Source organism: Propithecus coquereli, unplaced genomic scaffold, assembly GCF_000956105.1.
Source record: "Propithecus coquereli isolate 6110/MARCELLA unplaced genomic scaffold, Pcoq_1.0 Scaffold301, whole genome shotgun sequence".
NCBI classification, from domain to species: Eukaryota; Metazoa; Chordata; class Mammalia; order Primates; family Indriidae; genus Propithecus; species Propithecus coquereli.
Genome location: NW_012148631.1, coordinates 1,097,638 through 1,121,936, shown reverse-complemented (window position 1 = coordinate 1,121,936; position 24,299 = coordinate 1,097,638). Strand labels below are relative to the sequence as shown.

The window sequence follows — 24,299 nt, the reverse complement described above, 5'->3', positions numbered from 1 at the left end:
GTCTCACTTGTTTTGTTTTGTGTTTTATTACACACACATTTGGCAAATGCTAATAGTAGTGGTTACTTCTGGAAGCAAAGATTTGAGGGAGCTTTTAACATTTCACTTTATACCTTCTCACGCCATTTGAATATTTTACAACGAGCACGAATTCTTTTAGTAATAAAAAAAATAGCTTAAAAATTTAAGAGAATGACAATATTCCCCCAGAAAAAGTGGAATTGTTCTGCATGTAGTAAAGTAGAAATGATGTCCATAATAAATTATTAAGTGATAAAGCAAGTTGCAGAACACTATATAAAGTATATTATTAAGTGAGGATATATAAAGTATATAAAATGTGATCCCATTAGTGAAGAAAAAGTACATGTGTGTATATTTATGTGTTTCTGTTCATTTTGTGAATGCATAGATGTTTTGGGATATAAAAAAATTGTTTTCAGTGGTTACCTTCAGGGAGAGACATAGAGAGGCGGTGAAAAAGAAGGCACTGACTCTTTAAAAAAAAATGCATCAGATAAGCTGAATTGCCCCCATCCCCCAGGGGAAGGTCAGAGCAGCTGTGTCCCACCTGGCATGATGATCTCTGGGAAGCCCAGCTTCCTGGCCACCACGGTGGTCCTGTCCACCAGATGTGGATAGTCTTTGCGGATCTGAATGATGTCACCCACGAGCATCTTCATGGTCACCCAGAGACCTGGAAGGGAGCACTCACCATGAAGACCCAATTTCTTCAAGGTGTCCTCTCAGTCTACCCTCCCCTGACCTCTGCCTCCTGTCTCTTTCTGGAGGAGACCACTGGAGGCAGAACCATATGGCCACAGACGCAGTGACCCAGCCCGGGGAGGGGAGGGGATCTGGAGCAAGACGCCTCTGGGTCTGAATGCCACTGATTACTCCGAGCAGTGTCAGCCTCTGACAAATTATCCCACCCCTCTAACCCTATCTTTTCTTAAGTGAGAATGACACCATCTGTCTCACAGGACTGGGGTCAGGATGAAATCAAACAAGGTCACTTATTAGAGTGTCTGACACACAGGAGATATTCAGGATGTATTAATTCCTGTCTTCCTTTAGGCACTCGGACATGTCTCCAATTAGCTTCCATCCCTATGGATCCCATGCTCCCATGCCTCCCAGGGGTCTGTGCGGAAGGAGGTTAGTTTCCCAGGGTTCAGGATTTTTATCTGCTTGCTAGGGAGTTCAGGGCTCCCGGGCTGGGGGAGGCTCAGCCTGTCAGCATAGTACCTTGCCCTCCGCTGTCCCCCTTGGAGGCTATGACTTTGCCCAGCAGGCTGTGTAGGAAGTCATTCTCGGCTGTGACCCTGGAAAGGAAAAGAGAGCACAAAGTGTGTGCATGCTACCTACCAGGGGTCCCCAACTTGTGGTGTGAGGTGCTCTAGGGAACTCCCCAACCCCTCCAGAGGGCTTTGGTGAAAAGCGAGCCTGCCTGTGTCAGCTCAGGGAATACATATGCCAACAAGAACACATCACTCTTTTCACGAAGCAATGTGGCTCTGAAATTTGGGAATACCAATGCCACAAGTGGAGGCCATATTTTTATTCCCTAGGAAGATGTTTAAAGAAGGAAGGACTCCCAAGCCCTCAACATGAGTGTCTGCTCGGCAAGGTGGCAAAGACTGTAGCTGCTCCTGCTACGTTCTACCACGTGCCTTATCCAAAGTCACTGGCCTCAGGACGTGGACCATCCTTGGGGTTACTAAGCATTGGCATTGCTCTCAAACTCGGGGTCCTGCTTTCTCAGAGACTCCTTTTAGAGCAAGGAGAGGATCTTTGCCTTCCTCACCACCCCTGTTCTAAGTCAGCGATGTGTCTATCTGCCCGTGAGAACCTGGCTAGGGTTCCCTGTCACGTGCTCCTGCTACGCTGCTGCACTTGTAACTAACTGATGCGTTAACCTTCTGTTGAATACCTGTTTAATTCCCCCTCTAAACTGTGAGCTCCATGAAGACGGGGCCACGCCAATCTTATGCACCCCTTCATCCCGCACGCCTAGCACAGTGCCAGCCTCTGCCAGGCCTCCAGTAAAAGTCTGTTGAATAAAATAACATCTGATGAATGAACGGGAGAAGAGCCTGGGCGCCGAGCCCACCGTGCTCAGCCTGCCTCTCACTGACGCAGGGAACCAGTTCGCTGTGTGCTCAGGCCACCCGTGGTGACAAAGGGTGTGACTGAAGAGAATGGAAAGAAATGAGAAATGTCTTACGGGTGGAAAGGAATGAAGTGCTGCTTTTCTTCATCACTCTCTACTTTCCCCTTGATGATGTCTGTTATATCCATCACTAGAAAGAGGAGACAAATGAATCACTGGTTCGATATGCCCCTGCTCACAGGATGGGATGACAATGGGAGGACACTTTAGGGAAGGAGGCAGGGCCCAGGCTGCCTGGGGTCAGAAAGGCCTAAAAAGGAGAGCAAGCCAGCGCTGGATGACACACAGCGCAGGTTCCCCGCAGGCAGCACCCGGACAACGGGCTCTGGGCAGAGCAGGCCGGGAGGTGGGCAGCCAGGGAAGCATCCAGCAGCCCCATGATTGCGCAGAGGCCACGAGGAAAGCCTCAGAGCAGTGGGTATGGAATTAGGCAATTAGGTGTGGATAGGACACATATGTACTGAGTGTCTGCTGTGCCTACAAAACCCAGCTGCAGCGATTGGGTCTCTGTAGGATCTGAGAACCTAATGAAATATTCTGAAATTCCAGAGGGACTGTGGATCCTCTGAAACTTCTTATCTCAGCCACTGAAGGTCCATAAAACCAAGGTAAAGCACTCCTGCCCTAGAGTGGGCATTAGAGGAAGGGGGAGCTGGAGAGAGGGCTGAGAAAAGCTGCTCAAATAGAGCCCACACCCTGGTAACATAAAATACCTCAAACACTCAGGCACTGGTCAGGGAGCCATTAAAATTGCTTGTGTAATAATGGACCACCGACTGCATCCAGCTAGAGAGAGGGGTCAGAGAGCGGGCAGGAGGAGGAACTGTCTGAGTCTGACCAGCATCCACTCTCTGAGTCACAGACCCTCCTTGCCCATTCTCACTGCCGGTACTTTGGGAAGGGCGCTCTCCCTATGGCTCCAGGGTTGTTCATATGACCTGGCCTGGAGGATCAGAGAATCATATCCTCCACCCAGAGTATTTGCTTCTGAGATGAACACAACAGCTCCCGGGGCTGCTGCTGAAACTAACGAGAAAGAGGTACATTCTTTCCACTGGGCTGCTAAGTGATAGGATGCAAGCTTGGAACAGATGGCCGGTATTTTGCCAACTCATTGGACAGTCATCTTCATAATAAGCCAGGATGAGGACATAGGCGCTGAGCAAGAAGGAGGCAAGTTTATCTGAGTTCCTGGATCCAGCTATGCCTGAAGTAGTCTGTCTCTAAACCTTTCAGTTAAACCAGTAAATAGAGTTATTTTTTTTTTTTGCTTCTTCCAGTTGAGATCAGATTTCCGCCACCTGACACCAAGAGAGAGAGCAGACTACAGCTGAAGACAAAGGCGCACTTTGAAAGAAGGTTGGAGGACCCTCACTGCCTTAACAGGAACAATGTGATATCAGGAATGTCCCACAGATAGAATCAGAGCATTTTAGAGCAGGAGGGGATGTCATGGATTAACCAGGTCCAAGTTATGGATCCCTCATTTGGCATACGCTGAAATTGACCACCTGACTGGCTAGCTATCGACAGAGTCAGTTAGCTCAGCTCAACGTCTTCCCCTCCCCCACTCCGCTAGTGGTGCCAGGGGCGCAGCTGCAGAGCCAGCGGGGCTTTGATTGCAGGTCAGGGCATCCGAAGTGAGGAGCTTCAGACCCTGAGTTGAGACACAGTACACAGAAATTATAAACGGTGCACTATTAAAAATTTATACTTTAATAAAAGAATAAAACTGGCATATCAAATTGCCATGTTCACAGGTAAATTGTCTTTTAAGAAAAATGTGCTTTGGCTTAAATAAAGTGGGTCGATTAAAAGAAAATATATTAGGGAAATAACAGTGTGGGTTATTTACCCCATAAAAGTGGGACAAGAATGATGAAGCCCTGAAAACCCCAAGGAAGCTAAGGCTCGGCGAGAAATGAGGAGCCACTGTGGCGGCCTCGCGTGGGGCTCTGCGCCGGGTCACACCACCCTCCACACGTCCACTTCCATCTGGAATCTAGATGGATGGGAGGTGACTCACTCTGCGTAACTGCATTTCCTGTCCTGGATATTTTTTTTTTAAATGATTTGCTCCTCATAATTAGATCCTGCCTGTATTGTTTTTCCTTTTTAATGGCACTGGGGAGCGAAGGCGCCAACTGCTCAGACGGCGCCGCGCCCCCAGTGCTCCGCTCCAGACACGAGGATCCCATTACTCACTGTACGCATCATAAATCTGGACTTAGTCACCAATTATCTCGATTTAGTCACCAGCAATGTAGTTATTAATGGCTGTCGGGCATAAATTTTGCAGGGGTGGGGGCGGCTGGGGGAGGGGGAGAGAAGTAATCTTTAAAATGTAGCCATTCAAAATGTGCGTTCCAATAAAAGTTAGTGGTGCAGAGTGTGACATTACCTGCCACCCCAAAGGGCCTCCTCAGTCCCTGCGTGCACTTCTTTGTGTTGGTATCCTTAAGATCCATCTTCCCAACTCGGACTATTTGACAAATCAAGTAAATTTTATCTCTGTTGAGGTCTTTATTTCCAAGATCCTGTGGGGCAGGAAACAAAGAGGCACACATCACATGCTGAACGGAAAAGAAAGTGGAAAAGAAAACCCAGGAATGGTCATTTCTGAGGGATGCGCTTAATATGTGGTATGCGTGCGCCAATCATACAATCAGTCGTGCAAAAGGTAGAAAACAAGGCTCTCACATACCCATTTCATAGATAAGAAAAGTGAGGTTTGCAAAGGACACTGACTGAGACGACTCTGGTGCTTAATCCCAACTCTTCCACCTCAAACTGACAGGAAGAGAGAAGGGTCGAAGTACGGTATCGGTTGTATGGGCAGGATTCCCTGTATGCAAGGTGATGGATCCCAAAATAGCATTTGCTACACGTGACTCCAACGGTCTCATCACTGCTCAGCACCTCTGCGCGAGAAGGCCAAAGGAAGAGGGAGATAATAGCAGCTACCACTTACTCAACACATCGGCTGGGTTGTGGTGGTACCAAATGACCCCAATATGTCAGAGCTGATAATACTAGTGATTACTGCTAGTGCAGGCTGCGGGCCCAGTGCAGGTGGGTGGGGGCTCTGCTCACTCACTTACTCTGGGCTCCTGGCTGACAGATCTATCTCAGCACAGGTGCTTCCACTGTCCCTGTAGCAGGGGAAGGGAACATGGAAAATCACTTACAGGCTCTTAAATCTTCCACCGGAAAGAGATGCACATCACTTCTGTTTGCATTTCATTGGTCAAAGCAAGGCACGTGGCCCACCTAACTTTAAGTGTGCAGGGAACTGCACTCAGCTGTGTATTCAGGAGGAGAAAAGCTGAAACTCGTGAGCTGCACTAATGTCTCATGCACTGTGCTAAGTGGCTCAGACATCCTCATCGTATTTGATACCTAACCTCTCTGAAGTACATACAGTTATTGCCTCCCCATTTTACAGATGAGGAAACTGAGATACAACGAAGATAAGGAGCTTCTCCAAGGTCATAACTTTAGCCCATGAGACTCTGGGCTTTGAGCCCAGTCACTGTGACACCAAAGATCACAAACATAGCTACTACTTTATAGCTCCCTTGCCATCAGAAAGGCACACAGGAGGGAACACCTGGCTGCTCTGCTCAAAGATAAAAGCTTCAGTGATCCTGAGACCCCCATCAGCTGGGATCACCTAGGGAAGGAACAACCAGACACACTGTTGGCATCAGAGCAGAGAACAATGGGCCCAGCCTCACCAGTTTCTTCTCCTCCAAGTTACTTCTTGTGTGGGCATATGCACTGAGAACAAGCTATCAGACCCAAGGCCCGGCAGAGCAGCTGCCCCCAGCCTCTGACTGTGGCTGGTTTGGGAGGAAGGGAGTGGGGGTGTGCACAGTCTCTGGAAACAAGGCAAGGCCTTGATGTGATCCACACCTTCCTGCTTGAGTGCCACGATGGCTAAATTTGATGTGTTAGCTTGGCTAGGCTATGGTGCCTAGTTATTTGGTTAAACACCATTCTAGATGTTGCTGTGAAGGTATTTTGTAGACCTGATTAACATCTACAATCAGTTAACTTTAAGTAAAGGAAATTACTTTCCAAATTGCCATGGGCTTCATCCCATCAGTTGAAGGCCTTAAGAGCAAAAACTGAGGTCTCCCAGAGAAGGGGGAATTCTGCCTCAAGACTGTAGTATAGAAATCCCACCTGCATTTCCAGCCCGCCAGCCTGCCCTACAGATTTCAAACATATATCCTACTGATTCTGCTTCTCTGGAGAACCCTGACTGGCACAAGTGCTGTCCCTCACCCAGCTGGAGGAATGGACACGTACGTGCTTCTCTCCTCTCCCACCTCTCACTCCTGGCCAGGGAGAGAGGAAAGGCGGGGAGGAGTGGGCTTTCAGGCTAAGAGAGCCCCCTCCACTCATCGGCCTTACCCCATAGGCATTTGAGTCTGAGGTCCCAGTTATCTCACATCCAGATGGTTGAACAGCCTCTTCTCTGGCCTGCTTGACTCTTCCCTCCACCCCAGCCTGAAATCTTTTACAAACTGGCCTTTAGACGTCTCATGTATTATTTCATTTCTCTCCACACAACAACATTAATAGCTCCCTATTACCTACCCTATGAGTTCTTATCTTTCCCAGCGGATGGGAAAGGGCCTAGACAAGATAGATCCAGCTGTCCTATCCAACCAATTCCCCACTATTCTTGGAATATAAGAACTCCATTTTTCTCACAACAATTTCTTTATTGCTCCATAAGCACACAGGTTTATCCAACTCTGGATCTTTCTCCCCAACCACGGCTTCCCACACCTCTGCCTCCAATGCCTGCCTCTTCCTCTTCTCCATACCCAAGTCCCTTCCATCTTAGAAACTCAAATCCTGCTTCCTTTAGAAGGGCCTTCGTCCCCAATTACTTGTCTCTTCCCGTAAGGATTATTCATACTTTTGAGATATCTAGATTGTGTCTTTCAGAGGCATTCCAGAGCCACAGAGGCCCTGGCATCTGAAAGATTCCAAGATGTTATGGCTAAATAACATCCCTGTTCTACCCACTCACCCCTCAAAATTCATATATTGAAGTCCTAATCTTCAGTAACTCAGAATGTGACTGCATTTGGAGACAGGGTCTTTAAAGAGGTAATTAAGTTAAAAAGAGGTCATTAGAGTGGGTCCACATCTAATATGGCTGGTGTCCTTCTAAGAAGATATTAGGGCAGAGACACACACAGAGGCAAGATCATGGTGAAGACAGAAGGAGGAGTCGGCCACCTGCAAACCAAGACGAAAGGACTCAGGAGAAACCAACCTACCCAACAACGCAACCTCAGACTTCCAGCCTCCAGGACTGTGAGGGAATAAATACCTGTTGTTTAAGTGAACCAATCCGTGATACTTTGTTACGGCAGGCTTAGCAAGCTAATATGCTAGATAAACCCGTGAGATTCCTATATAAGCCCCCATTCCACCCCCTTCTCTAAAAACATTTTACTTGCTCAAAGGAAGATGCCAGATCTTTAAGCACTGTCTCTCTGGAGAGCCCCCCACCCCTGCACCGGAGGGTCTTAACATGTTATGCAAACTCAAGCAACATGCTTGGGCATTTTATTATCATTCTCTGGAGGGTGCGTAAATGGGCAGCCCTTTCTCAGATGTGCCAGTCTGCGGTGTCCCCAGTCTTTTCTACTCTGGCCTTATAAAACTTGGATGTGTTGGGGAAGCAGGGCAATGGAACCCGGAGCGCGTGTCGCCTGATTTAGTAATTCGTGAGTGCTCCCTTATTGTCGCTCTTGTTTCCTGCATGTTAGCAGCCGCCCCCAAACTGGGCTAGGTCTTAGGGAACCTCCTGCTATACGCTGCTTTCCTCTTACAGGGCCAGGGAGGGCGAAGCCTTATAAAACAGACACAGGGAAAGTGAACAGTCGCTGGACCCACATGCCAGCTCCTCGGGCTCCGGGAGCTGGAAGCCTGTCCCCGAAGACACTAGGCAGAGCCAGCATCCAGACAGGAAGACAAGGCCAGCAAGGCACACGCCTGCCAAGTCTTATCTCATCTCTAATTGAAACGCCACCTTGACACCCAGTGGAAAGTAACTTCCAGTCAAACACCATCACATCAGCCTGTTTTAATTATCTGCCTTGCTTGAATTGCTTTCTGGCATTGCTCTTGTTTATTTATTCACATATTTGTCATCTTAATTCACCCCATTGCCCCATGAAAGCAGGGGCCGCTTTAGCTAGTTCACTGCCGTCTCACCGGCACCTAGCGTGGGGCTTACACACAGTAGGTCCTCATCGCACAGCTACTGGATCAACACCTGAGAGCGCCATGACTTTCCTCATCCCAAAACAAAGACTCTGATCATCTCAGCAGAAGGAGCCTGTTGAACCAGTCAGCCAAGCTCTCAAGTCACTTGTTCTGAGGAGCAGAGGCATGGCACCAGCAGGATTCCACCATGAAGGCAGGATCCCATTCTCGTTAACACCGAATGACGCAAATTCACTGATGCTCTTTCCCTCATGTTTACATCACGAATCGGTTCTCTGCAAAATGAACCACTGATTGATTCCCCGTCCTTCTCCCTCTCATGAAACATCTGTCTCGTGGTTTAATCAGGAAGCCCCATGAGACTCTCCTATTTATCAAGAAAATAAATAGGCTCCTCCTTCTAACTAACAATAGATAAACCAGATTGAGGCACATTTATATATGCCAGGAAAACATCGTCTAAGCAATTAGGGCCTATGATCCTATTCCATGCCTCTGGCCAGTTTTTTAGAAAATAACAAACAAAATAAATCAGCTCTACCCCAATCTAATGACGATGTAACGTAAGACATTGCCCTGAACAGGCTGTAACTGGAAAATTATTGCAGAGCGAGGAAGGTTAATCTAGCATGTCGGTCACTCCTGGATGCAGCTCATCGGTTTCGGCCAAAGCCCAGATCCCTCCCCGGCTCCTCCTCTGCAATTTCTCTTGCTAACACAGGCAATGCAGGGAAAGTGTCACGCATGATTTTCTCTCCAAAGGAGCTTGTGGACAATACCAATATGCTTAGGTGTCTGAAGATCACACTCTTAACACAGCCTTGTGCAGACAGGACAAGAGAGCGGTCTCTGCTGGGAACTATAACGCTTTTTATCTCCTCTTTCCATTGTTATCCCCATTTAGAGCTAAAAAGCCAGGTTCACGCTCAGAAATAAATCATCCAAATAACAATTGATTTCAACATTTCTATATATGAATCTTGCCAGTGAGCACTGGTATTTGGAAGGATGACCCTAAGGGTCTGCCAGACCTTGAGTCCTCTATGACTTCATCATGCTCAGGGTGTCCGAGTCAATGTTCTGGAAGGTCCTATTTTTTTTTTCTGATATACTACAGAAAGGTTTTCAGAAAGGCCTAAACCAAAGAAAGGGACTCAGCCTAACCATGAATTAACTGGAAAATTGAAATGGCTGTTGTACCCGGTTCACCTAGGCACCATTGCCCAAAGGGCTTTGTGCCTGTTCACACAGCACTCCGCATGCGTTCCCTGCGTGTACAAGAGTGAGAAAGAGCTAGGCAGGGAGGAAGACAGATGGAGAAGGAGCAAATCTATGTTCCCAAAGGCTTCCTCAGGGCACACGATGTCCTTGATCAGCGTCGAATCTCTGCATAAAGCCCAGAACAGGGCTCTGCGCCAAGGCCACGCTCCATCCTGACCGACCGACCAGCCTCAAGCCGAGATCACGCCCTTGTGAGCGTGGAGTGAGGTGAGAAGAGCGTGCACACTCACCGTGAAGACCACCTTCAGGTTGTTGAGCATCTCGATCTCCTTCGGGAAGCCCCGGCTGCCCCATCGCACCAGGTAGTTCTCGCTGTGGGAAGAAGAGCGGCAGCCTGTTACTGCCGGGGCTCGGCGTGCATTCAGCAAAATATTCCCTGAGCCTCTGCTAGGTGCCCAACACCGTGCTGGCTGCTGGGGACACAGTGGTGTTTGAGACAGGCATGGTCCTTCCTTCCCTCCAAGAGATCGGTCGCATTGGGAGACAGACATTAGACGGGCAGGGGCAAAGAATTACTAACGTGTGTGTTTTCACAACCTCTTTCCCTCCCCCATCTGCTAGGCAAATTCTGGCACAGCTGTCTAATACTTTTGAAGAGCAGCTGCATACTCTGCAGAGGTTACTGAGAGTGGCAGAGATGAAGGGGGAAGGATTTTAGTATGTTTTACTGAACATTAAGAATACATCTGCCCTTTCCAGCCCATTCCCCTTTCAAGACTAAGTAAAGATTTGAATTATTTTAGGTTACCCTTTGAGTGTAGTACTGTCTCCTTGAATGGACTGTCATGCTGTGATGGACCATATAGGGCCTTAGGCATTACCTAAATGTCAATTAAACAAGTATTTAAATGCAGCTGTGTGACGCTATTTACATAAAATTGTGCTATAGGTTGAGCATCTCTAATCTGAAAATATGAAACCAGAAATGCTCCAAAATCTAAAATTTTTTGAGCGTCAACATGATGCTCAAAGGAAATGTTCATTGGAATATCTTCGATTTCAAATTTCCAAATTAGTGATGCTCAATTGGTAAGTATATATAATGCAAATACTCCAAAACCTGAAAAAAATCTGAAATTCAAAGCACTTCTGGTCCCAAGCATTTTGGATAAGGGATACGCACAAAGGAAAAGTCCAGGATGTGGTGAGAATGTTTATCAAAAGGGCCTGACCTAGTCTGGGTGGACAGGGAGGACTTTGCTAAGGGAATGACAGGTAATAAAGTTAGTAAGGAAAATGTCTCAGGCAGAGTAAACGTGTGTGTGAAGGCCATGAGGCAGGAAGGAGCTTGATGCAGCTAAGAAACAGATTCAAGGGGAAAGTGATAAAAGAAAAATCAAAGGGAGAGGCCAGACCAAGTAGGCTTTAGAGGCCATTCAGTGATTTTTGACAGGATGCTGAGTCATGGAAACCCACCCAAGGGTATTATGAGGGGGGCAGTCACATGGCTCTGATATATGCTCATTTACCACCTCACACCTTCTGGCAACCATACACCACCCTGCATGGTTCATAGCTGTCAGTGTAGCCACACCAAGAAAATAGAGCAGTCTAGCACTTACTAGTTAGAGGAAGCTTAGTACAGGTTGCTGAGTTGCATCATTAGATTTTCCATGCCACCTAGGAGCATGTATTTGGTGCCAAATAAATGCCCTATTATTTTGAATTAGAAAAAAAAAATAAAAAAAAATTCAAAAACCAAGTTAGCCCAAGAAGGTAAAAGAGAATTCAGCACCATTAAAGGGAATTGCCTTCTTTTTAGAGCTTTCTTCTCTCTGACGTCTTGCTCCTTTCTCTGCACTCACCCCTACAAGGTTGTCTGGGCAAAGTTCAAGGGGGAAACTGAACTAACAGCAAAGACAAACAATGGCCCTGGATTAACCAATGGTTAATACTCAATCAAGTTAAACGTACCTTTTTTTTTTTTTTTTTTTTTTTTTCAGTAAGATCTAAAAATTTTAGTGGAATTTGCAGCAAACTAACCAGGAAGGCTGAATCCAAAAAGAAATTTTTTTTTTTTATTTTAAATGCTTTGTCATTGGTTATTTCTGTACTTCTCATTGGTTATTTCTGTACTGTTCTTAGTGAAATGCCCGGGTATTTTCTAATACCTTCCACCACATGTAGCAAACCCTTTAGTGACCCAACACGCTATATCTAAGCAGCAGGTACCAACAATTTTCTTCTAGGAGAACTACAGTCATAAATAAGAAAAGCAATTTAGAGGGCTGAACTGGCCCCATCCATCCTCGCCAGGGCAGATGTGGGTGATAGAATCTGAAGGCGGGTGAGACCTCCTCCAGACGACACCTCCTCAGAGGAAGGGGGACCTTTCCGAGTCCTGCATGATCTCTTTGTAGACACGAGCCTTATTACCAGGCTCATACCTGAACTGCTTCTTTTTTGTCCTACAAAAATTTACTGTAAGTTTCCCAAACAGTGTCCAACATGACGCCAAAAGGGATCCACTGGGGATCTGACCATGATTCGGCCCAACAGCGAGAGGTCAGGTCAGTCCCAGCCAAATTCTCCCTGGTGCACACGCGGGCCACACAGAGGGTGCCTCAGCTTCCCTGCTACTCACTGTGTGTCAGCCCGGCCAGAGCAGTGGGAGGAGCAGCAGGAGCCGCTCTCCAGAGCCGACTGACACAGGGAGGGCTCCCACATTCCCCTCCCGGCCCTGTGTCTGGCCTCTTCTCTCTTCCTCTGCTCTCTCCTCTTTTGCACTGTTGCTGGTTTCCTCCCCTTTTGTCCTCCTCCTGCTCTCGTTCCCACTCTTCCCAGGGCTGTCCCGTGTCTCCGACACCCTCAGAGGCCTCCCTCAGGCACATCCCATGAGCACAGCATACAGGGTGGCACAGCAGGGAGCACAGCCACCCCTTTGCTGAGCCATCACCTCCTTCCACAAAGCCAGTCCAGCCACCTGTCACCAAGATGGGCCAGCAGACAGGCTTCCTGGTCAATGTGGCCACAAGGAGTCCCTGTGATTCCTGAGAGGCAGGGAGGGTCCACAGAGCACTTTCGGGACCTTTTTCACAGGTGTCTTGGGAACAGCAATGGGCCTGTCACACACAACCCATTTGAAGACGGGCTATAAGGAACCAGGAACACTCATTCTCATTGTGCACTGAGGCCGAGCCAGGTGAATTAGGCTGACTCTTTTTTTTTTTTTCTTGGAGACAGAGTCTCCCTCTGTCTCCCTGAGTAGAGTACAGTGGCTTCATCATAGCTCACTGCAACCTCATACTCCTGGGCTCAAGCGATCCTCCTGCCTCAGTCTCCCAAGCTGAGGCCACAACAAGCACGTGCCATGACACCCAGCTAATTTTTCCATTTTTAGTAGAGACAGGGTCTTGCTCTTGCTCAAACTGGTCTTGAACCCCTGACCTCAAGCAATTCCCGTCTCAGCCTCTCAGAGTGCTAGGACTACAGGCATGAGCCACCTCACCCAGCCAAGGTGACTCTTTAATATTAGGGACTTAGGTGCACTATAAAGAGTAGCTTTCCACCGTAACAGTGCTACAACCCTGTTGAGAACCATTCAGAATATGTGACCCAACTTGCTCCTTGGTGACAGATGTAAGTGGAAAATAGCTTGTCTTTGGAGTCAGATGGACCTGGGTATAAGTCCTGCCATTTATAAACATGTGTGACTTTGGGCACATTGCTTGATCTCCCCGAGCCTCATTTTCTCACCCTAATGACATGGAGTAATGAGGATTAAACAAGATCATGTACAGAACTCAGCACAGTCTTAGACAGACAGCCCCTCCCTGTCTCCCATACGTCTCCAGGAGAGCCATTATTTGCTCAAGCACCACTGTTCCCTGGGCACTGCATCTTATTTTGTTTACTCATCATAACAACCAAGCTAGGAAGACAACATTTCCTCCATTTTTTGCCATAAAGGCAGAGAGATCATGTCCACACTCTATGCTAATACGTCAGTCAGTGACCTCAAATATGAGACCAGGTGTTGGAGAGGACAGGCAGCGGTCACCTGGGAGGAAGGATGGTCTGAGCCACAAGCAGAGGCCAGGGGGCCGGCGGTGGGGGCTGGCGGCGCACCAAGGTCTCTGCCCTGGAGATCCCCAGGAGTATTTTCCCTTCCTCGGGCAGAGGCTCCCCGGAGTGCCCTCACTTCCTCCATTCCCAGAGCCATGAACTGAACGAAAGTCTAACAACAGCACCGCAGCTGCAGCACGGGCACCTCGTGCCAGGCCTTGGGTGTCACGTGCTTTTTCTCACTGCAGCCCGTGAGGTCGGCACTCACATTGTGCAAATGGGAAACTCAGGCTTAAAAAAGATGAACAACCTGCCCAACGTTAAGAAAGAGTAAAGGGTGAGGCCAAGATGTGAACCTAGCCAAATCTCAGAGCCTATACTCTTAGCATGTTGCTGCCATGGAGGATTTGGAGTTATCGCCATTCATTCCCCAACTCCTACTTTAAAAGTACGTGTTTTTATTCTATCCAATGCTACCTGTCTGACTCTTGTTATTGCTGGTTGTTTTCTGTAATGGAAACCTATTTTACAAAACCCCGCAACCATAACCCCAGTGTGGGAAAAGTCTGGTGGCAAGTAATACTTCTACCTGCCTCCCATACACTTCAAAGGAGTTATTTCCACTGAGGAGTTATTTCTCAGCTAGGGCCAGCTTCTCTTCCAGGTGGGAATTGCTCCACCAGCGGTGAAGGAAAGAAAAGGTGTTCTGCGCGCTGCTTCCGGCACCTACAGGACAGACACCCTGCATACACCTACCTTATGACCATCTGCTTGTTGGGGTCATAGAGAGACATGAAGAGCTCGGCATCTTCCCCAATTCTGCACACGAAGTTCCTCACAAAAACATAGAGGCTGTGGGTGGGGGACGAGGAGATGCGGGAATACATTCCGTAGTCTGGCTGGTCTTTTGACTGAGAGGTGGAAGGAAGAAGAGAGGAAGATGGAAAATCAGCCCAGCTCCACGTACGACAATACGGAGATAATCCGGGTGGTGGAGAACCGCTTAAACTCAAGCCTGAAGATTTCGGCCTCATGCCCAGCTCTACCACCAAAACGTTCTGCAGTCTGAGTCAAGTAACTGACTCTCTTGGCCTGTATTTTCCCATCTTGAGAAATACCACCACTGACCCAGCCTTCCTTATAAAGTTACTGTCATAAAAAAATGTAAACCATAGAAGAAAAAAATTGCTTAAATGGACTTCACCAAAACTGTAAACTTTTGCTCTCTGAAAGACGCATTTAAAAATGAAAAGGCAAGGCACTGGGAAAAATTTACAAAACATATCGAATGAATACTTTTATCTAGAATATACAAATAACACTTACAACTAATCATAAAGAAAACAGCCCAATTAAAATGATAAAATATTTGATCAGACACTTCACAAAAGAAGATACAAATGGAAAAGGCCAGTAAGCATATGAAGAGGACTGAACATCACTGGTCATCAGGGAAATGAAAATTAAAACTGCAATAAGATACACTACACAACCACTATGATAGCTAAGGTTAAAAAGACTGATAATACCAAGTGTTGGAAAGAATGCAGAACAACTGGAACTCTCCTATATTGCTGACAAAAATTGTACAGCTATTTTTGGAAGTAGTATAGTAGTACCTTAAAAAGTTTCACATATACTTATTATATGATCCAGCAATCCCACTACTAAATATTATCCAAAAGGAATGAAAACATGTTCACACACAGATTTGTCTGCAGATGTTCATAGCAGCATTAGTTATAAAAGCCCCAAACCAGAAATTACCCAAATGCCCAACAATTGGTCAACACTATGTGCATTGACAAGTGCTCAGTGGTGTATTGATTCAGCAATAAAAAAGATCAAAATGTTGATATGCACAACATAAACTTCAAAAACATTACACTGAGTGAAAGAAGTCAAACACAGAAAACTAATACTGTATGATTCCATTTATATGAAACTCTAGAAAAGGCACAACTAGAGTGACAGAAAGAAAATTAAGGGTGGCCTGGGGTTTGGGGACATTAAAAGAGCACAAAGAAACTTTTAGGGTGGTAGAACTCTTCTATATCTTGATTGTGGTGGAGTTATCCAACACTGTATATTACTAAGATTCATTAAAGTGTAGTTTAAAATAAGTGAATTTTATTGTGTGAGAATTATACCTTAATAAATCTAAAAATAAAATTGCTTTCAAGTAATACACAGCAGCTAAAATAATTTTTTAAAAATATGAATCAGATTAACCTTTCCTTGAAATCTTTCATTGATTTCCCATCACATTTGGAATAACATCTTAACCCTTTTCCACAACCCCTCAGGTCCTTTGAGAGCTGGCTCCTGCCACCTAACTCTCTATACCATTGCCTATACTCCTCACTGCTCACCATGCCCATCCACCCTGGCCTTTCTACACCTTGAACATTCAAGAGGAGGTCCTACCTCAAGGCCTTTGCACTTGCCATGCCTTTTGCCTGAAACACCCTGTCGCCAGATCTTCCCAGGCCTGGTGCCTTCACATTATTCAGGTGTCAGCTCAGATGTCACTCGTGAGAGAGGCCTTTCCTGGCCACGACTTTTAAAGCAGCTTCTGAGTCTCTCTGATTCACATAACCCTAGTTTATTGCCTTTTTAGAAACTTACCACCATCTGGAATTAATTTTTTCATTTATTTATTTACTTTTTTATTACCTTTCTTCTATTTTTCTCTCTGGAATCTAAAAGCTCCAAGAGATCAGGAAACTCACCTGGCATTTAACTACCTGAGATGGATGCTGAATGAATTACAGATTTCAGTGCAAAACCACAACAAAATGCGTGTGGTTACTGATCATCAGGGGTCATAGACAGATGGCCCTTGAACAATACACAGTCTGGATAATTAGCCTATTATTTTAAGTTTACGATGTGCGAAGTGGCTGCCTCCCTTGGCCAAAGCCCATTTAACAAAGCTCACCATTTCTTCCTTGATACGCTCTGTGATTTTATCGGTTGCTTCCTCGTGTGCATGGAACAAGCTGATGACGCTGGTATTATCAGGATCCAGGATATTTCCATCTTCATCTCTGACAATCAGATCGAGCTCAAGGATTCTGAAAAGCAAAAACCGGAGGTGAAGATGTATCAGGGAAGACCTTTAGGGCGCTGGTGAGGGGGTTTTTTACCAGAGAGTTCAACTGATTTCTGAGTATCATATATTTGCACAGGAGAGCTCGGCACCAACGGCCTGGGACACTGCTGGGCAGTGGGTGTTGTACAGCACAGCCTCTTTAGGAGGCCCTGTGGCAGGGTGTGTTAAATTTGTTCCCGAGATATTAAAGCTAAAGAAACACCCCACACTTGATCAAGGATGTGTGTGGCACCATGGTTCACCTCCGCAAAGTGTTGAGAAAAACCAAAACGTCCACCAAAAGAGAATGGCTAAATGAACTGTGATCCGTAAGAGAACACCACGCACCAGGGTTTAAAAAATGTTGAATAGTTTTGATATGTTTAATGATAGAACTCGGTGAGAAAAAATCAAGTATGGAAAGATGTACATAGCGTGTTTTATAAGAAAGAATAAATAAACAACAATAAAACAGAAACACCAGGCCAGATGTGCTACCTGGGTGCTTGCATAAGAGTAACAACGGACAGAGAAAGATCTGGACAAAAAGGACCAAAGTACCAACACGGGTCACCTATAAGGGGAGGTGGGGGCCTGAGCTGGGAGGACTGGAGGGGTCGATTGCCTCAATTTATTTAAGGTATTGATATATTATTCAATAAACATTTGAAAACATTTGTTGGGGGAAAACAATCTCAGATATATTGATTGTTACCCGCAGCTTGCTCTTCAGCTATTTGACTTCTGGGCCACAAGCTTTTCCCTGTTTGGAATTGATTTGTTTCAGCTACACCTGTCATGAGACTAGCATCAGTGACACTAACAGCACAAACACAGCGCAGTCTCAAGAAGCTCACATACAGTGTGTTACATATGTTAATGCATTTAATCTTCATGACAATCCTATGAGGGAGGTACTATTAATACCCCCATTTTACCAATGAAGAAAGCACCAAGCATATGGGGGCTGATTAATTTGCTCAAGGTCACATAGCTAGTAAAAACGAATATGGCATCTCGTCTGCACCCTTAACCTCTAGGGTACTGCTGCTGGACAGGAGGAGCTGAGGCGCAGTATATGGGTTGAGGTGGGACAGGGCAGGTTTGAAGAGGCCTTGACTTGAAGCTGCGTTTGCACTTGACATTGAGGTGGAGAGCCTCGGTTGGCCATACAAAGAAGGCAGGGGGAGGTGGGCTGACAAAGGTTCTGAGAAGACCAGCAGTGGTCTTGCATGATCACCACCACCCAGCACCAGATGCTGGAAGGGCAGCAAGGGCAAATGAAGGAGACTGAGTCTTCAGCTCTTATTTGAGAATCGAACTGAGAGGCACATCTCTCACCTCATAGAAATGCAAAAGCAAGGGAGCCAAGGTTCACCCGTTTGTCCACATTCATTAGGAAATTAACTCCCCACTAGATGTGACTCACAGTGCTGCACAGCAATGCTGCCTACCGGGCAATGGCTACGGGGGATAAATGCGCTCAGCTAACGATGAGCGGAGGCTCATCCGACCTTGGAAAAGATGGAGCACAGCCAATATATAATTTAATGCCAAGATCTCTCTAGCTTTTGCTCTTCAAAATTTATCAAAGTGGATTCGGTTCTAAAATGTATGAATAAAACATTCTCCCAGATCCAGCTGTCTTGGGATTTGGAGAAGTCATTTGAGGGTTCCTCACTCCTTGGACCCTACAGAGCTTGCCCTTTACCCGTCTCACTCGGAACTCCGGAATTTTTAGTAGGATCGATGGGATTCCCGTGGCCCCAGGGCGGGAGAGGCTGTCCTCCACAGGACAGCGTCCGCCTGGACACAGCGGCCATTCATTTGGACATTTCCTCATTAGGAGGTAACCCCACTGCTCTCTTCTGTTCGAGAAAGTAGATAAAATGAACCCAAGATGAGGACAAGGAAGAAACCCCCACTGTATGCATTTTGCAAAAAGAAAGGTAAAAATAAACAAAAATGGCTCCTGCCACAGCTCCCCATCGCCGTCTGGACAAAGGTGGGCTCACTCGGCACTAGGTCCTCTGGGTTCCAGTCCCTGCCTGCCTGTCGTCCTCTATCATGCTCCTCTCATCTGCTCCCACATCCTCTCGTTCTCACTCTCTGAGTTTCCCTAATAATTCCTGCTACCTGTGTTAGATTCGGGGCAATTGTCACCCCCAGCCCCTCTGACCCTCTTGTCCATGCTTCCTCCGCTCACGGTGAGTATAACTTCCTCCCAGAAGGAGCTGTCCACGGCTCTGCCTCCCTCGCTGGCCCGCACCGCCCTTGGGAGGCAGCAGAGTGCAGTAGTTACGCGCGTCCACACGACCTGCTTCAAAGTCCGCTGCATCCTGGCCAAAACCACCTCATCCCTCTTGAGCCTCAGTTTCCTCGTCTGAGAAACAGGGATGATAACAGCAACCACCTCACAAAGCTGTTGTGGGGAAGCACACTGGAAGTGCTCACAACAGCTCCGGCACACAGGCGGCTCTGGTAAGTTAGCATTCGATCCTACTGCTTGCTTTTTAAGCTGTGGTGGTTAAAACGGAGGCTGTATGTCGTACATGTCCGGACCCTTGGGGCCGACCAGGAGTGCGGCAAAAGTACGACATTGGAATGAAAGAATAGAGCGGGCGAGGGGAGAGACGGGCTCGTTCTCCGAGACTCGGTTCCGCTCACGCTCCCCTCTCCCTCGCGGCCCGGGCTGCCTTCCTCGCGCTGCTGCCCACACCTCAGGCCTCCTGGCTTCCGGGAGCCGCCCATCACGCACCGGAGCTCTCAGGCCTGGAGAACCAGGCCAGAGCCCAGGTGCCCAGCGCGCTCACTTGCTCACTTCCGGCGGAAGGAGACAGCGAAGGGAGGGGACCCGAGTGCGTCTCTCTCACTTCCCCACAGGAAACAGACTGAAACTGAAAGCGCAGGGCTGGGCCGGGGCCTGGTGTGGGGAGGACCCTCCTCCTCTCTTCTCTCGTCCCCACCATTCGTCCATTCACTCGATCACCACTCACTGAGCGCCTACTGCGTGCAGACCCTGCTCCCGGCACAGGCACGGCGATGAATTAGCCGGTCAGTGTCTTAGAGGAGCTCCCAGGACAGTTAGGGGAGCCGGGCCAGCGTGGAGGTGCTCGCTGTTCTGGATGCTAAGGGCCAGCAAGAGCACCTAACCCAGCCCAGGGTGGGTTGGGGAAAATCAGGGAAGGCTTCCTGTGAGTGGTGACCATTTCTTCCATCCCTGGTCCTTCTTCTCAGGAGCCCCCCTTGAGGAAACAACACCTGAAGGTCACAGATGTCACTGTAAAGCAGCGAAATGCCCTCTGTCCCCACACTCCCAGCTACAACCGTGTTCAGCTAAAGATGCCGCCACACCAATGGCAGCAGCAGCTGCGTGGCAAACCCTTCCCGTCACTTTGGGAGGGCATGCTTTATAAGCAGATTTGGACACACTTGCCAGATGCCAAGAGGGGCACCAACAGAGGGACGGTGTTTCTGGGATGGAAAGCAGCCGTAAGGTGGACCCATTGATTTTCTTCCCTGGATCCTCTTCCTAGTGCGTATGACAAGGGCAAGAAAGCCTGGCCTGGCTGCTAGGAAAATTTCTCTTTATTCCCATTAAATGGGTTCTTTTTACTTCCCCCTCCTATGTTCCTGCTTTCTGACCCACTTTGCAAGCTCTTGAGCATGCATGCTCTCTCATAAACCCCTGTCCTCCCTTTTTTTTAAGACTGCTTAACATCTGTTTATCCTTCAAACTTCAGCTCAGGAGCCACCTCCTCCAGGAAGCCTTACTTGACTTCCTTCTCCAAGTCAAATTAAGAGCACTCTTGCTTCCTAAGCCATCATACTTATCACAATACATGTCAATCGCTTTCTTGTGGCTTACTCCTAACTGGACTGTGATCCCCTGGTGGACAGGGACTCTTATTTCTGTAGCCCCAACACCTAGCAGGAAATCCAGCCAACTGTAAATGCTCAGTACATGTTTGGCTTGTTGTTGGAATGACTGAACAAATGAATAGGATGCTTGGAGGGCATTCAAAACACCACGAGGGAGGGGAAGCTCTGACAGCTCTCAAAGGCTATCCAAACAGCAGAGTGGTAAGGCCCATGGACTCTGGAGCGAGACTGTCTGGGTCTGAATTCTGGTTCTGCCATTCACCAGCTGTGCAACTCTGGACAAGATACTTAACTGGTTAAAGAGCCTCAGTTTCTTCATCTGAATGAATGGAAAAATAAAACTGCCAGCCCCATGGAATTCTTAGAAGATTTAAATTAGGCAATAGCACGTAAAACACTTAGCACAGAGCAGGTGAATAACGAGCTCTGATTAAGTGTTGGTTATAATATTATTACCACTGGGCTGTCCCACCTCAAATAATTGGTTCATTTTCTCCTTAACTTCATAATACTCAAATTCCAACCAATTTCTGCTTCTTTTTGAGGAAACACTTCTGTATAATAATTGTGCATGGGAGTTAGCTGATGGCATGTGGCTTGGATAATGTAGGATTGGGAAGGAGACATTAAGTCTCACACTGAGACTTAAAGGAGAGTTTTGCAAATGCAAGGACAAAATGACAACTAAGCTGAAAGTGAACCAGCATGACTGCGCCCCCCCAAACCCTTGGAAGTAGGTTAAACGAGTGTCCTAAATTTCTGGGCCTGGTAATAGTCACTGCGTAAGCAAGCCTTGGCTCCACCTGCAAGTCCCCGGGTCCCAGGGGAGTGACAACAAGGCACGCAAGCATGGCCACTGGTAAGAGCCTTTTCCCAAATCGAAAGTAGCTAACTCGCATCTAAAAATGAAACCAAGCTTCTTGGGAGGGAAAAAGGAAAGAAGGGGGCTGGGGGGAGGGGGGAGAAAGCATCTTTTCAGAGGAAAGAGAGGTTACTTGTTGCCATAGTCAATTTTGGATGTGACTTTCTGCTTCAGTTCCTTCAGCTCATCCTTGGGCAGAGTTCCTGAGAGAAGCTGGGACCTCCACTCCATCAGGTCGTACATCATGGACTGGACCTGGAGGAAACGTTCCTTTTTGCTGGCCTAGGAGACAGGAAACAATCCTTAATCGCCTGCGGCAAAGGCGCTTGGGCATCTGCTATAGTTTGGATATTTGTCCCTTTGAAATCTCAGGTTGAAATTTGATCCCCAATGTTGGAGGGGGCCTAGTGGGAAGTGTTTGGGTCACTGGGTCACGTGGGAGGATCCTTCTCTTAGTTTCCACCAGAACCGAGTGTTAGAAAGAATCTGGCACCCCCCGCCCTCTCTTGCTTCCCTCCTCTCGCCATGTGACGCGGCTCCCCTTCACCTTCCACCACGAGTGAAGCTTCCCGAGGCCCTAAACAGAAGCAGATGCTGGCACCATGTCTCTTGTACACCCTGCAGAACTATGAGCCAAATAAACCTCTTTTCTTTACAAATTACCCAGCCTCAGGTACTCCTTTACAGCAACGAACACAGACTAAGGCAGCATCTATTTGACAAGCTGTGCCAAAGTCAGGCTAGCATGTCTAGAGGCCATAGCTTGAGGCTTTCCACCCAGTTATGAAGGGATTGGGTTGTCACTGATGTATTTCTTCCCCGTGGGCTAGAGAGGTTTCCCAGGAGCAAGAGTAAAAATCCCAATCACTTCTTGGGTAAGGAATCGATGATTTCTGACTTTAATCCAAAAAGATACTTGTTGAACATAAATGCCATGAACATGTAAAAGAAAATAAAATTTCAGGACCCTGTAAATTTATTAAGCCAAGGAGGAAGTTAAGCCCTGGAGAATGAGTCATGTAGCATGTCTGCAATTTTGCTTCTTAGATTATAGATTAACTTTCTTCCTCCTATTCTAGTTCAGTAAATGACGAGCAGACCAGACCCCTCCTCTCTTCCCATCACTGATCTTTGTTATGGATTGACTGCCTCCTTTACTGTCCTGTACCTAACTCAGACCAGGTGGTGCAAAAGACCCCATGACTGTTACAACCTTAGGGAAAGGAATGTTAAATGTTCCTTTCCCAAAGAAAAAGACCATCTAAACTAATCAGATCCTTGTAACTATGCATTAAGCCTTACATAGAAAGATAATGAAACTTTGTTAAGCTTCCCTGAACTTTGTCTAAATGAACAATCCCAAGCTTCTACACTTCGGAACACTGGCTTCCATTCTTTGGAATCTATGCTTCCTGGTAGACTGTTGTTAAACTTTGCACTTGAATAAACTCTCTTTAAACTAGATTCTGACCCTTTTGATTATTTTAGGTTGACAAACACCTGCTATAATCCCTTTGAGGCTGGAAGCCAGCGCCCTTTCTTCAGTGATAAAGGACTATTTCTAGAACATCCCTCACAAAGCGTTGCATGTCTACTATCTGTGGCATGGGAGATGGCTCTTGGAGGTACAAAGATACAAGGTCAAATAACACTGACCCACATAGTGATTCTCTTCCACTCTCTTTCCATCTTTCTGTTTCAGGGAAAGAGAAATTTGCAGTTTTATGGTAATATGTCTTTAACACCTCTCACACATTTCTTAATTTCTTTCTTTGACAGAGAGGAAGGTCTTGGGCTCAGAGATTTAGACCGGTATAATAGCAAGCATCTAATAACACTGTCTTGTTTTCATTGTGTTTATTTGAATAGTGTTCGTCTAATTGTGCCAAATGCTTTTGGCTTTCCATTTGGGAAAGTGTGTGCGGTATAATAAAGAAAAGAAAGAAATATACATACATATGCATACATATATGTATATATGTATATGTTTGGTCTTTGTCCCTGATTCTCGAGGCAGTGCTCCTAAAACCCTTGCAATATCCTGAGTGATAAGAATGTCTTTTATTATTCATAACAATCCCCTTTCAACCATGGCTGAGTTTATGCTAAAGAAGGTGACTCTGGATGGGCCCCTAGATAGTTTCAGGATGGAGGCTGCTTGCCAGAGGAATCGACCATATGATTAGAGGTTTGGAACTTTTGGCCCCACTCCCCTCTGTCTCTCCCATCCCCAACCTCCAGGAGGGGAGAGAGGCTGGAGATTGGGCTCAAGCACCCATGGCCAATAATTTAGTCAATCATGCCTGTGTAATGAAACTGATTAAAACTCTTAAAAAGTGAGGTCTGACGAGCCTCCCAGATAGTAAACACATCAACGTGCCTAGAGAGGACGTGGACATTCTGTGTGCCCCCATCCTTTGCCCTACATATCTCCTCCATTTGGCTGTTTCTGAGTGGTACCCTTTATGATAAAACTGTAATCATAACTATAGCACTTTCCTGAGTTCTGTGAGTTGTTCTAAGAATTATGGAACCTGAGGTGGGAAAAGGGGGTGTCTGGTTGGGGAGGGGTAGCAGGAATCCCTCGATTTGTAAACAATTCTAACCGAAGCACAGGTAGCCTGGGGACCTGGGACTTGAGACTGGCCACTGAAGGCAGGGCTGTCTTGTGGAATCAAGCCTGCGGAGTCTCATGCCAACTCTGGGTAGTCGTGTCAGAATTGGATTGAATTGTAGGGCACCCAGTT

At 47.0% G+C, this 24,299-nt stretch overlaps 1 protein-coding gene across 1 annotated transcript in view; it reads right to left on the bottom strand.

Moving 5' to 3' along the window:
* The window catches only part of DOCK2 (dedicator of cytokinesis 2), a 397,813-nt gene that overhangs the window by 344,224 nt on the left and 29,290 nt on the right, over positions 1-24,299 (bottom strand). The window contains exons 6-13 of the mRNA XM_012649685.1: positions 21,686-21,834; positions 16,656-16,791; positions 14,471-14,625; positions 9,940-10,021; positions 4,575-4,710; positions 2,228-2,303; positions 1,249-1,325; positions 572-697 (exon numbers count right to left, since the gene is read on the bottom strand). Coding sequence (XP_012505139.1) covers positions 572-697; positions 1,249-1,325; positions 2,228-2,303; positions 4,575-4,710; positions 9,940-10,021; positions 14,471-14,625; positions 16,656-16,791; positions 21,686-21,834 — 937 coding nt within the window. The remainder of the gene's footprint in view (positions 1-571; positions 698-1,248; positions 1,326-2,227; positions 2,304-4,574; positions 4,711-9,939; positions 10,022-14,470; positions 14,626-16,655; positions 16,792-21,685; positions 21,835-24,299) is intronic.